We start from the raw sequence: 13052 nt of genomic DNA, 5'->3' as shown, positions 1-13052 counted from the left end.
GACCATAGAACTGGTTGTCGTGACCTTGTAGAGTTGTGTGGACATTGGCTCCGTGATGGCTGTAAAGTGCCTGGGACAGCGCCTGGTGCATCCCCAGCGCTGATCAGCGTTCGTGGTGGCGGCGGCGGCGATGACGTTGGATGAAGAAAGAGCAGGAGGAGGAAGAGGAAGACGAGTGGGCGGGAAAGGGACAGGAAGGGCCCATCATCATGTTCATTTTCAGTTGATATAATGAGTTTATACACTTTTCTCATTTAGTCATACGTGTATGACACATGTGGGCAGTGACATTTTGTTCCTTTTTCCAAACAGCAAAAAAAAAAAAAAAAAAAGAGACTTGGAGAGGGTAGGCGAAACACTCGCAGCAGGTCCTGGGCGGGACCAGACCTTGGTTCCAACTTCTTAGACATTTCCGTGTCGTGTCGCACAACACAGCCTGTGGCTGAGGGCCTGTCCACGGAGTGTGACCTTTACACCTGTAACGTGTGTGATATTGTACACCCATGATACTTCCATCAAAACGAAAACGAAGAAAGAAATTGCTGGTCAGTGATTTGCTGGCTGGTGAGAAAGTAAAGACGTGCTTCCCCAGGACGTTTGCCCCACTGAGCAGCCGCACCCAAAGACCCGGCTAAACCCCCTTCCCCGTCATGGGAGACCTGTTCCCAACTTGGGAATGTCGTTGAATTTTTTGGAATTCCCATCCATCTGCTTTCTACCTGCGTGTTCTGGGTTAGGTTGTTTCACGTCTCCGTTTTCTCAAGAGTCAGATGGAAACTTTGCCCGTTACCTTTGCAGGCGGCGGCAAAGACCAGTGTTTACGAGCATGTTCCGTCAGCTCTAAAGGACTTGGCAAATGTTAATAGTTTCAATATTAAGGACAATCATGGGTCTTTTCTGGAGAGGTTGGCTGATGTTCCATAGAAGGCCAAAGAATGCAGACCTCCGTCCCCGGAGTTGTTCCAGATCTTGTGGGGGCAGCTGGCCGTGGACCGTGGGCATTTCGCACACTGGCATGACTGTTTTCTTGACCAGACGAATAGCTCCCCTTTTCCTCCCCAGTAGTAGAACAACAGTCTTTTTTTCCCCTCAGATTCTGACATGGGGTCTCGGTCTGAGTCTATGGGGTGCAGAAGAGACATGCAACCAAGGCCAGAATCTCCAGAGGAAACAGGTACCCGCCCCGGACCTTTGAATACCCTCGGGTCCCTGGCTGTGGAGACAGGGTGGTGATGCCCGAGGGTCTGATCAATGAACGGACCCATGAACACCGCTCCGTTCCAGGGCCGTGGGCTCCCCTCTGAGCTCCTAATCCACCACTCATTTCATAAATACAGACGGCTCCTCGGAGGGGCAGGCGGTGTGAGAGCCGAGTCCTGGGGGCCCCGGCTGACGGAGCAGATTAAGTTTTGTTGATTTGTAGGGTAGACTTTTAATTTTATTTAACTCAGCCAATCTTTTTAAATTAGGAGACTTTATGTAAAAATTCGTTTCCAGCTTCCGTAGAGAAACAGAGGAAAAGCTCCAGCAACATGGGCTTCAAATTTCTGCCTGGTGACCACCCTCTGAACTGAACTGGGCTTCCCCCTCCATCAGGGAGCGGCTCTCCTGTTTGCCCCAGGCCCCCCACCTCCACCCCCCAGCACCCTACACTCCTGCTGGCCCGCCTGCCCTGGGGCCTTTCTCTCTGGTTCCCAACCGTAGCAGCCCCTCTGAGGGGTAGCCAGACTGCCCGCGGCCCGTACACGAGAATGTTTTCCTGGTACTTGAGAATAGTCTGTAAAATCCATCATTAGCCACGGTGCCAGGGCCGCTTCCACGAAGCTATCGCCTGATTCCCACGGGAAGGAAGCGGATGACCTCGGAGGGCTTCAGGGTGACTAGAAAAGCCCAGCTCGGGTTTCCCTTCCCAGCTGATTACATTCCTGCCACCGAGAAGATAAGGCTGCAGCAGGAGGAACCCCGTGGGTGCCTCCTCTGCATGGGGGGTGAGGCGCCTTTACCCGGCCTGGGGCTCCTCCGTCCCCTAGGAGGGCCTCTCTGCGTTGTGTGTGAGAAAGAGAGAGAGAGAGAGAATGAGGGAGAGAGAGAGGCAGGCCATGGAGGTAAAGGCACAGGAAATTGACTCGCTCCTTCTTTTGCAGATTTGACAGCAGAACTTTTCTCTCCTGTGGACTTGAACCAGGTCATTGTCAGTGAGAACAGATCCCTCCCCAGCCAGCAGCACCGGCTTTTCAAACACCTGTTTTCCCTTCAGCAGGCACATCTATGGTGCCTTTCTCGTAAGTGTCCTTAGATCTCCTCCTGCTCCATCTCCACCCTGTGGCCAAGCATCACAGGCCTAGGTTAACAACCCTTGAGACCCAGACAAGATCAAGTTCAATAGGCATACCTTAGGGATAGCTGCAGTCTTAGGGCTCTGAGTGATCTAGAAGAAAGGACATAACCCATGTCTTCAAGAAGCTAATGTAGTTAATCTCCACTCTGCTCCCAGAACTTGTCATCTGTCCTTCCATCCACGCATTGATCCATCCATCCATCCATCCATCCATCCATCCTACCCAACAGGCATGTACTGTGTTGGGCATGAGCTGTGTGCTAGGCCTTGTGTTTGACCTTGGGGTTGAGAAAATAAAGCCTGACAGGAGAGTGGGAACAGGCAAGGTTTAAACCAAGGTTTGTAAATCACCAAGGTTTATAGCCTGTGGTCTGAGAGCCTGATGGCCTCTGAGATGGTCCTGGGCAGAGCCAGTGGAATTTCAACCTCTCTCCTGCCATATTGCTGGGTTTACAGCTCACCCCTTGCCCCTTGGACTCTGCCTTTATCCAGAGCCACACGGACTCTCTGTTTCATGCACAGCCTGCTCCCCCGCCAGCAGAACCCTGAGGTTTTTTCTTGGACCTTCCAGACTGGACAACTTTGACTGACCTGGGCCTCTGCCCTCTAGGACCAATCCCTACAGAGCTCTTTCCAGGAGCTCCTGAAGAGGTAAACTCTCCCCTGCCGGCCTCTCGAGGACTAAAGCCCAACCGCTCTCTTGCCTGCAGGCTGTGTCCAGGAGCCCTCTTTCTGTCAGCTGGCAGAGATAACAGACAGCTCACCCTTGTACTTGACCTGTACCCTCTACCCAGAGGCCCAGGTGTGTGACGACGTCATGGAGGCCAGTCCCAGGGGCTGCAGACGGATCCTGCCCCGCAGGCCGAATGCCCTCTTCCAGAGGAGAGGTGAGCTTGCTGGGATCGGCCCAAGCGGCATATTTGGTGGGCTGCTGGCTCTGTGGGTCCAGAAATATCCACATCGCTGCTTCTCCTTTTAAATATAAAGCTACCCACGCTTCTGGTAGAGATGCAAAGGCTTTTAGAAATGCATCAAATTGCCTGTAGAGAATAATCTCACTCTGGGATCCCACAGCTCACGGAACTCATGTTTAACGCATGCAGCAGTTAGAATTCCAGTTGGCCACACTCTACAGAAAATCCCAACAGCTGTGGCTTCAACGAGATGGAGGTGGATTTTGCTTCCGAGAATATTAATGACATTATTTGGGGGCGGGGCTTCACCCGACGCAATCTCCGTTTCTTCCACGATGTTGTGATTTTCTGTTTACTGTTCTATCTTCTCTGCTGGAGGCCCTTCTCAGGCACTTGGTGTCCTTTGATTTTTCATTCAAATGGAATAGAGGAACCCAGAAGCTGATCCAGAAGCTGATCCAGAAGCCCTGAGTGTGGGGTGGGAGCACGTTGACTTCAGGTTTCCCTGTAGGATGATCCAGTTGGGCCACCCTTTGGGAAATCCCTCATGTCTGTGGATCTAGGCCCTTCTTCCTCTAGAGGAATCTCGTAATATCCGGCCTGGGGGCATGAGCCTGGCTGCTCATGGTTTGGATGCCAAATAGGGTTGGAGAATGAAGACATCCCAGTAGTTACTTTATAGACTGACTGGAAAAAAATCCTCAGGTTTCAGTCCGTGGTCCCACCATTGCAACTCAGCCTGGTGCCCCCAAGAGACCCCAGGCTTCTCTGGGAGGCAGGGGGCAGTTGTTGGCTGTGGGGGAAAAAAGGGGGCACCTGGAGACCTAATTGCTCCTTCAAAAGATTTCCAGCCCATTCTCTTTCAGCTCACTTTCGTCCCAAGCTGCTGATACTTAGTCCTCTGGGGGGTTCCAGAAGGTGTACAGGGCTGCTTCTTGGTTCTGCCCACAGAAGGCTTGAGACATCAGCTTTCTCGGGTCTGTGAGATCAACTTTTACTCCTCTGTGTTTTTTTCAAGTTTCCGAACTTGCGTCGCCATATCCCCTCTCCCGTTCTGTTTTCCCCTGTGAGTCAGGCCTTCGTACAAATCCCTTTACTATTATTTCAGCGAGGTCGGGGACGGGAGTGGAGTGTGAGCACGTGGGTGTAAGACGCCGTCTTTAATTGGAAGCTTTCCGTGCGGTCGTGGACCTCCGTCCCCCTATTTTTGTGGCTACAACTCATCTTCCCTAAATTCTGTAACCACTCTCCTCCTCCTTGCAGTTGTGCTGCAGGACAGAGTGAAGAACTTTTACACCCGGCTGCCGTTCCAGAAGCTCACCGGCCTTTCCATTAGACACAAAGTGCCCATGGCCGACAAGGCCATTTCCAGTGGGTAAGCTGCTCCCTCTGCTCGCCCCTGGCCCACGGCCAGCACGTATGATGAAGACCCTTCTGTTTTCGTAAACACGGGGACAGGCTATCAGCTAAAGGTACAAGCATCAGAAACTGTAAAACCCAAAGCAGAGGGTGAAAAGGTAATGATGACTTGACTGTATCCTAACACCGTGACGCAGGTCAGTTTCCAAGAGTCAGCGCGGCATTTAGCCTTGAACCTCCTGTTAGCTGGGGCAAAAGGGAAGCACTGACCCATGTTTTATCAATTAATAAAAATGACCAAGCTTTGCTGTAGACTTTTCTTTTCCCTGTCCTTTTGTGGGCTCACCTGTGGCATACGGAGGTTCCCAGGCTAGGGGTCGAATCAGAGCTGCAGCGGCCGGCCTACACCACAGCCACAGCCACACCGGATCAGGGCCATGCCTGCAACCTACGCCATAGCTTGCAGCAACACTGGATCCTTAACCCACTGAGAGAAACCAGCATCCTTATGAACCCTACATGAGGTTCTTAACCTGCTGAGCCACAGCGGGAACTCTAAGAGTTGTTATAAACTTGATCAGTGGAGTTTCCTTGTGCTGTATTCAGAATCTGCAGAGTGAGTAGACCTTTCAGTAGGGCCACAGGTATATAAGGACTTTTAATTTGTTTATTATTTTTAAATGTATTTTGTTACTGATTTCGTTAGTTAGCTGTAATGTAGTTATTTTCATTAAAGGTAATGCTTCTTCCCACGTCTGTGGATCTCACCCATCAGAATCACAGGAGGAGTTGTTTTTTTTTTTTTTTTGTCTTTTGTGTTTTGAGGGCTGCACCCACAGCACATGGAGGTTCCCCGGCTGGGGTCTAATTGGAGCTGTTGCCACCGGCCTATACCACAGCCACAGCAATGCCAGATTCGAGCTGTGTCTGTGACCTACACCACAGCTCACGGCAACACCAGATCCCTAACCCACTGAGTGAGGCCAGGGATTGAACCTGCAACCTCATGGTTCCTAGTCGGATTCGTTTTTACTGCACCAGGACGGGAGCTCCACAGGAAGACTTTTAACAGACTGCATTCCTGGGTCCTACTGAATCCGCATCTCCAGAGGGCTCAGGAATCTGAATTTTAACTAAGCTCCGCCTGCTGATGTTAGAATTTGAGGGTCACTGATCTGTGAACTATCGACCTAAGAAGCGTTGTTGCTTTATGAAGCGATGTCGTGTTGCTGGCATTTCAGGTCTGCTTTAGAAAATGCAGATGAGAGGATGATATGGGATAGTCTGTCCTGAGATCTCACGCCGATGGGAGGCGGGAGAGGAGGAGGCTTGGCAATAGGGATCTGCCCGACCCTGAGCCTGGGACGGGGCTGTGGGAGCAGAGCTTGTGCGTCTGAACGCCGGGAAGCGTCCTCATGCAGAAAGCAGGCCCCCAGGAAGAATGCCGGCAGTCACCTGCCAATGGCCCTGTCCAGGGCGTGCCTGCAGGCCTGCTCTCTCTCCTTTTCCGCCAGCTTCTTCGAGTGTGAACGGCTGTGTGACGTGGACCCGTGCTGCACCGGCTTTGGCTTTCTGAACGTTTCCCAGCTGAAAGGTAATAATGGCAATAGCATCTTCCTCTGGCCTCCCTTCAGCACTTGGCAGTCTGGAAAACACGCTCACAGAGTTCCCGTCATGGCTCAGTGGTTAATGAATCCGAGTAGGAACCATGAGGTTTCGGGTTCCATCGCTGGCCTTGCTCAGTGGATTAAGGATCCAGCGTTGCTGTGAGCTGTGGTGTAGGTTGCAGACGTGACTCGGACCCTGAGTTGCTGTGGCTCTGGTGTAGGCCAATGGCTACACCTCTGATTAGACCCCTAGCCTGGGAACCTCCATATGCTGTGGGAGCGGCCCTAGAAAAGGGAAAAAGACCATAAATAAATACATGAAATAGAAAACACGCTCACATCCATGGCCTTATCTGAGCCTCGGCATGTCCTCACAGCGGGTGGGAGGAGTAATCCCCATTGGCAGATGGTAAGTGGGTCTTAGCAGTGCGGAAGGGGTGCTGGCTAAGACACCTGATAGCTGGGCACAGCTCCTGGACCGTCGCCCAGTCAGCTCTACACAGCACTTCCACCTGACCGAGGTAGGCATCCTTCCACGGCTCACTTAGCTGTCTGCCACTCATCCTTCAAGACCTGGGACGGGTCCCTCCATGGGGCGAACTTGGTCTCCATCCCTATGAAATGCATTTGAAACTTGATTCTGTCACTTACTACATGTGTAGTTCTGGACAAGTCGCGTAATCTCTCTGAGGCTCGGTTTCCTCCTCTGTAAGTAGGGGTACACCTGCTGCCCTCCTCACGGGGCTGTGTGAAGACCACGTGGTTTGATGCGGACCCAGCCCTGGGAACTTGGTGGCTTGTTGATAGGCATGTGCCGGCCCCGTCCCGTGCTCCTAGACCAGAAGCTCACGCAGGCTAAGATCATCCCTGGAATGTGGTGGTGCGCCCCAGATGTCTGCTGAAGGCTGAGTTTGCAGACTTGCTCTCATTCAGTTGGAATCTTCCCTCAGAATCATTTTCCTGGTTCTGGTCCCGTTTTGCTCCAGGAGGAGAGGTGACGTGCCTAACTCTGAACAGCCTGGGACTTCAGACGTGCAGCGAGGAAAACGGAGGAAGCTGGCGCCTGCTGGCCTGTGGCTCTCCTGACACTGAGGTCCGCACCTACCCCTTCGGCTGGTACCAGAAGCCTGGTGAGTGACTTGTTCCGAACAGCTCCATGGGCGTCTTTAGTGACTGGGTCTCGCCTCCATATGAAGATGATGTCTTTGGGCTGGGAAGTAGACTAGTCAGGATTCGTTGGGTGCAAGCAACAGAGACAAAAGGAATTTTTTTTTTTTTTTGTCTTTTTGCCTTTTCTAGGGCCGCTCCTGTGGCACATGGAGGTTCCCAGGCTAGGGGTCCAATTGGAGCTACAGCTGCTGGCCTACACCTGAGCCACAGCAACACGGGATCTGATCTGTGTCTGCAAACTACACTACAGCTCACGGCAACGCCAGATCCTTAACCCGCTGAGCAAGGCCAGAGATCGAACCCACAACCTCATGGTTCCTGGTCGGATTCGTTAACCACTGAGCCACGACGGGAACTCCGACAAAAGGAATTTATTGCAAATCTGCTTGTAGACTCAAAGGAAAGATGACCAGCTAGGTCTCAGCTCCATGGAATGAATGGACAGTCTCTGCAGCTGCCACTGTCACCATCAGTCTGCTCCAGAGGGTTTTGGTGGCTGTGTTCAAGCTTGAAACTTAAGGGAGAGAGTCTGGCCCAGCTTGGGCTGTGAGTCCCACCACTGCCCAAGTGTGGGGCTGGGGGCAGCTTGAGGGCTAGTCCCGCAGGACTGAATGCACGGGGGCGGAGGGGAAGGGTCCGCAGAGTGCAGTTAGGGTGCTGGTCCTGGACAGGGGAAACCAGCACATGTGCACCCAGCCAGGTTTCTCGTTTTGTCGCTTAATCAGGACATGGCACCTGGTGATCTCAGGGAGGGAAAGGACATCACTGGTGTGCATCTGACGGTGCCCATGGCGTTAGGATTTCAGGGCCAAGGCAGCGTTGGTCCAATGTGGGATTGTACCCCAGCACGTTTTAGGGGCTCGGTTTGAAACTGGAGAATGAAGGCATGAATGTTCTACACAGGGTGATGGAGAAGCTGCTGGACTCAAGTGAAGAGCTGGCAGCGTCTTCCCAGCTCTGCCACCTACTATAGGGTTGTCTTTAGGAAAATCACACGTCTTGCTTAGGTCCCCCGCCCATGGGGGCACTTATTGTGGCTCTATCAGCGCTTACCTGCTGGGTGTTTGTGGGCGTGGATACACTTGGGGAACAGCAGGTGACTGCAGGGACATCCTCACTGGGTGTCCTGGAAGCAAATTGGCACAGATGTCCAGACACAGAACAGTTGAAAGGCCATCGTGGTAGGAGTCCCAGAGGCTGAGCTGAGGTTCAACATCACAAGCCTCTCCCGTTAATGGCTTCCTCCATAGTTTCAGAATCCTTAGTATAGGATGGGGGCTGGCCTTGGCCTGGCCCTTGTCCTTGAAACAAGAGTCTTGGGGTCTCTGATCTAGAGGAAGCATAGAGGGCTGTGACGCTGATTCTCAGTTGGCACATCCCCCAACGCAGTGCTTTGTCCAAAGTAGGAAGGAGAAGAATCTGCCGTCACCCCTGTGTCTGCACCCCGTGTGTCTACACACGGGCCGGCCAGGGTTTCTACCTGGTTATACAGTGTAACTCAGTGCCCCTGGGGAGTAGACATTGTTTCCTTCATTTTAAGATGAGGTGAGTGTGGTGGAGAAAGTGGAAGTTATTTGACCTAAACCACAGAGCCAGCGAGAAGCCTCGTCAGGTGGCAAACTCAGCTCTGACAACTGCAAATGTCACTCTTCCCCTTTGCAAGTTGCCTCCTGGCGGGTCGCCTGTATCCCATAAGTGACCGGATGTGAAGATGTCTAGACACCTTGTCTGACTGGCTTTCCCCCAGCTCAACTCAACTGACAAACAGTCAATTGACTAGTAAACCAAAAAAATAAAACTGATTAGTAAACTAATAAATTAATCCAGGGTTAGGTTGGCTCCTGTTCCAGAGCCATGTCTGGTCTGAGAGGCCGGGGCTGGGGCTCCTTGGTGGAATCTGGTCCTTGGCCCTCCTTCAGGAGCCTTCTAAATCCCTGAGACGTTCCGCAGCCTCAGGGCAGGGATTTTCGGAGTTGATTGTTACCAGGCTGATGTCCACCTGATTTGATCTGAGTTTACTCTATTTATTATCTCTGTTTTATTTAAAACATCTTGAATTGTTTGAAGAAAAGCATCAGGGTTGTATGCTGAAATGGCCTCTGGGGTTTCTAGTTATCGGGGAGGGGGCATGTCCCACATAGAGGAGGCTTTAAATAACCCCAGGGGCTGGGGACGAACGCCTGCCTAGGATGGTGGTCCCTGCAGGAGACCCGTGCCAGCTCTGGGCACTTAGGGCGTCAGAACTGAACTCTCACCCCCCTAGTGCCACCCTGCCCATCATCCTCCCACACCTCTTCCCTTCTCCTCACCCCCTCAAGGCTGGAAAATGTCATTTTTTCATCTTTATCTTGCTCAGGGAAAAGTTGGGTGGAAAGAAGCTAAGAAATAATTCATGTGTTCCGAAATACGGGACTCAGACCAGGGTACTACATCATCGTGGCAGGAGTTGGCAGGACAGGAACCCAAGGTGCTGATTGTCCCAACTCTTTCCATCTGTTCTGTTTCTTTTTATCCCATTGCACAAACCATTCACTTTTTCCAACATGTATCCTGTAGGGTCAGGCTGGGGACTCAGGAGTTCTGACCGGGAACTGCAGGGCAGGGCATTAAAAATGCACTCAACAGACACTGACTGAGCATCAGCCATGCCCCGGGGGTCTCTGGTTTTACAGATCCAGCCTCTATTCCCTGGGCTCTTATGTGCACCAGGCTGGATGCCAAGCACCTTATAAATATTCTCACAACCATGGGCAGATGAGAAAACAGAGGTTCAGGGAGGTTAAGTCACTTGCCCAAAGTCACAGAGTGGGTAAATGACAGAATTTGGAGCCAGACTCTTTGGACCTTGACAGAAAGAACTGGGTGCACATAACCATAGAGCCATATTATATGGCTACACACAGCCGTGTGAGCCTTACCCCGTTATGTGACATGACTCCTGGCCTCCAGGCTCTCACAGCTTAAGGAGGAGTTCCCGACTGTCCATGAATAAGCCATCCTTTACTGGCTTGCTTACTCCGCAAGTCCAGAAGTTTTGCAATGTTATTAGACTTTTCCATACGGAGTCATATGCTGTGCTGGGCACCGGGAAATGCGAGCTTAATAAGACGTCGTCGTTTTTCTTAGATGCTCACATCCTAGTGAGGAAGAGGTGGGCATAGATGATTAATTGCCACATCATAGGCTCAGTTATAGAACAGTCTCATGCATAAAATGCTATGGGAACATGGGAACAGAAATGAATTCTGCTTCAAGTGATGGAAGCCGGCTGCTGGAAACCTCCTCCGGGGCCTCTGTGACGCTTCAGGGACCACCCGCTGCAGGCCCCTGGTCCGCTGTCATGGAGCTAGCTAAGCAGGCGGGTTTGCACACCACACGCTGCCTGCTTTCAGTGTTTGGACATGCAAGGAGAAAAATGTAAAACTGCCAAAACGGCCTCAGTCTCTCAGGCCCCCGGTGGAAAACACCTCGAGATGCCCTTGCTTATGGGAACCACGTGGTGTGAGTGGCTCCGAATTTCCCATTTCAGAGACGTGGAAGGAGGGGGCTAGCTCTCCGAGGGTTTAGGTGACCTGGTGGAACCCAGGGTCCCCATTACAGCAGAATCAGGCTCTCACAGGTCGGCCTTGCTCCCTTAAGCCATCTCCATTGCAAGTGGGCGGCAAGACACGTCCTAAGATTGATGGATGGTCTCCTTCTAAGACCCAGGCTGAGAAAAGGAATCTCACTCGAGGAAACTGGTTCGATGAGTCAGACCTTCCTCCCGGCGGGGTCCCATGGACCCTACAAAACCACCTTTGGACTCATGATGTATTCGGGGCCCAAACGCACTCACCTGCTGGATTCGGAACCTTTGTCCCGTCTTGTAGTCTGTTCTCTGTAGAAGACAAAACCATCCCAGCACACAAGCTGACACTGTTGCTACGTGCCCCCCTCCTTATCTTTGTATTAGATGCTCATACGGTCATAGGAAGGAGCCTCTGCAGGGCCAAGGGAGGCAGCGTGGGGGCGGGGGGGGGCCTCTGGGCCTGAGCCTTGACGGATAACCTCTGCATCAGCACTGGCACCGGAGGCATGGACTTGTACTCAGGGATCTTGGCAAAGAATTTGTGTAAAAGACGGGCCCTTGCTGCTAGTCCATGGCTTGGTCATTTAGTGTGTGGACGTCTTTACTGAGCAATGCGCATGGACCCCTGATTTGACGCCAGGCTGGGAGCACAACACAGGTCCTGTTTCTGAAGAACCGCGCTGAGGAAGGGAGAGGAAGGGCTGTGCGCGTGCTGAGCTCCCACTGCGCGGCCATCACGGAAGCGACAGGGCTAGAGGGGCCCCCAGAAAGGGCTTAGCCTGACTGGGAGACAGAGTGGGAGGAAGGAACTTTTCCCGAGCATGTCCTGAGGTCAGAAGCAGCTCCCAGCCCACTCCCTATCTTCACTTAGGGCCCCTGAGCCTGGGAGGCCCCGGCCTGCCCACAGGAAGCTCAGTTTCCCCTGCATGGGAGAACTGCTCGACCTGGGACGTGTGTTGCTGTGGAAAGATCCATGGGGCCTCTGGAGCACAAAAGGGGGACAGGAATTCTGTTCTGGAAGGGAAGACGCCAAAGCCACTCTGGGGAAAATCGAGAGATTAAGGAGAGAGGGGCGAAGGTGCGCGGCCACTGCTTAGGGATAATGGGTGGGGCAGCCTCCGGCCCCGGAGACCTTCGGGCAGCAAGCCTGACATGTCCCTGGTCCGGGGCGGGGGCTGGGGTGGGGGTGGGTGGAGGGGCGCTGTGTCCTCAGAGCAGAGGCAGAGGTCGAGTCTCCGCGGAGCCAGGAGAGAGGCACAGACTCAGAGCACCGAGCACCCAGGGGGAACTTGCAGTGCACTTTCTGATGACTGTGTGCAGCTGATAGCAAGTTCCACAGGTCTGAGAACAGAACTGAGAGGCTCAGGCTGAGCAGTTGTGAATGCAAATGAGGCTGTGCGCAGCTCCTTCCCGGCAGCAGGACCCAGAGAGGAAGCATCTTAGCAGCCAGGCAGGGAGCTCGAGGGGAAGAGGGCTCTCTGTGGTCCTGCTGCCTCAGCTCAGGGCTTCCTGCAAGGCTGGGCCTCTGGCACTGGTACCCTCTACTCTCAAAGAGAGCTGGGTGCCTTCACCCTGCAGCTGCACATGGCCTGCAAGTCGGGCAGGGGCTTTGGTTTGTTTACAAAGTCAAATGTGGCTTCTAAAAAAAAATCGGAGCCTCACAGCTCCTCCCTTCTTGGGCTGAGCAGATGCGCTAGGACCCCGTCACTCTTCTAGATACGGGAAGAACTTGGAAAGGAGGTGACCACCTCTTCTGATGATGCCTCTGCAGCCCGTATAGAAACTAGCACACGCTGGAGGGTTCGCTGTGCAGTCCGTTCTTCATCGTCACTCAGCTCCCATCAATAGCCTCTGCCACTGACTTAGCACAGAGCTGACCCCAGGGCCAGCCCAGGCTTTTGCAGGCAACGTCTTACCTGGTCCCCGTCCCCAAATAACCTGATGAGGTAGGGTCTGTCATTACCGTCTTTCCGTGCTGTGCTGGCAGACATGTGCTCCCTTCTGGAAATTTATCTGGACCTTTAAAGCAAGCTCGGTTTGCAAAGGAAACACATTTATACAACGCTAATGAGATGCTGCTGATGGCAAGGGTTGGG

The 13052-nt window shown here is 52.8% G+C and overlaps 1 protein-coding gene across 2 annotated transcripts in view; it reads left to right on the top strand.

Annotated features, from left to right (window-relative positions):
• TG (thyroglobulin) overlaps positions 1–13052 on the top strand; it is a 224048-nt gene that overhangs the window by 73260 nt on the left and 137736 nt on the right. For both annotated transcript variants that reach the window (XM_021088574.2, NM_001168418.2), the window contains 6 exon segments: positions 1094–1174; positions 2145–2282; positions 3049–3225; positions 4516–4627; positions 6126–6205; positions 7205–7348. In XM_021088574.2, the coding sequence (XP_020944233.2) occupies positions 1094–1174; positions 2145–2282; positions 3049–3225; positions 4516–4627; positions 6126–6205; positions 7205–7348 (732 nt within the window).

The sequence above is a fragment of the Sus scrofa genome, chromosome 4 (assembly GCF_054392235.1).
Source record: "Sus scrofa isolate SSC_HxYL_T2T_F1_AM1 chromosome 4, Sscrofa_HxYL_maternal_Yorkshire_Landrace_v2.0, whole genome shotgun sequence".
In the NCBI taxonomy this organism is placed as follows: Eukaryota; Metazoa; Chordata; class Mammalia; order Artiodactyla; family Suidae; genus Sus; species Sus scrofa.
Note: the sequence above shows the minus strand (reverse complement) of the source record. Positions and strands in the feature narration are given on the sequence as shown.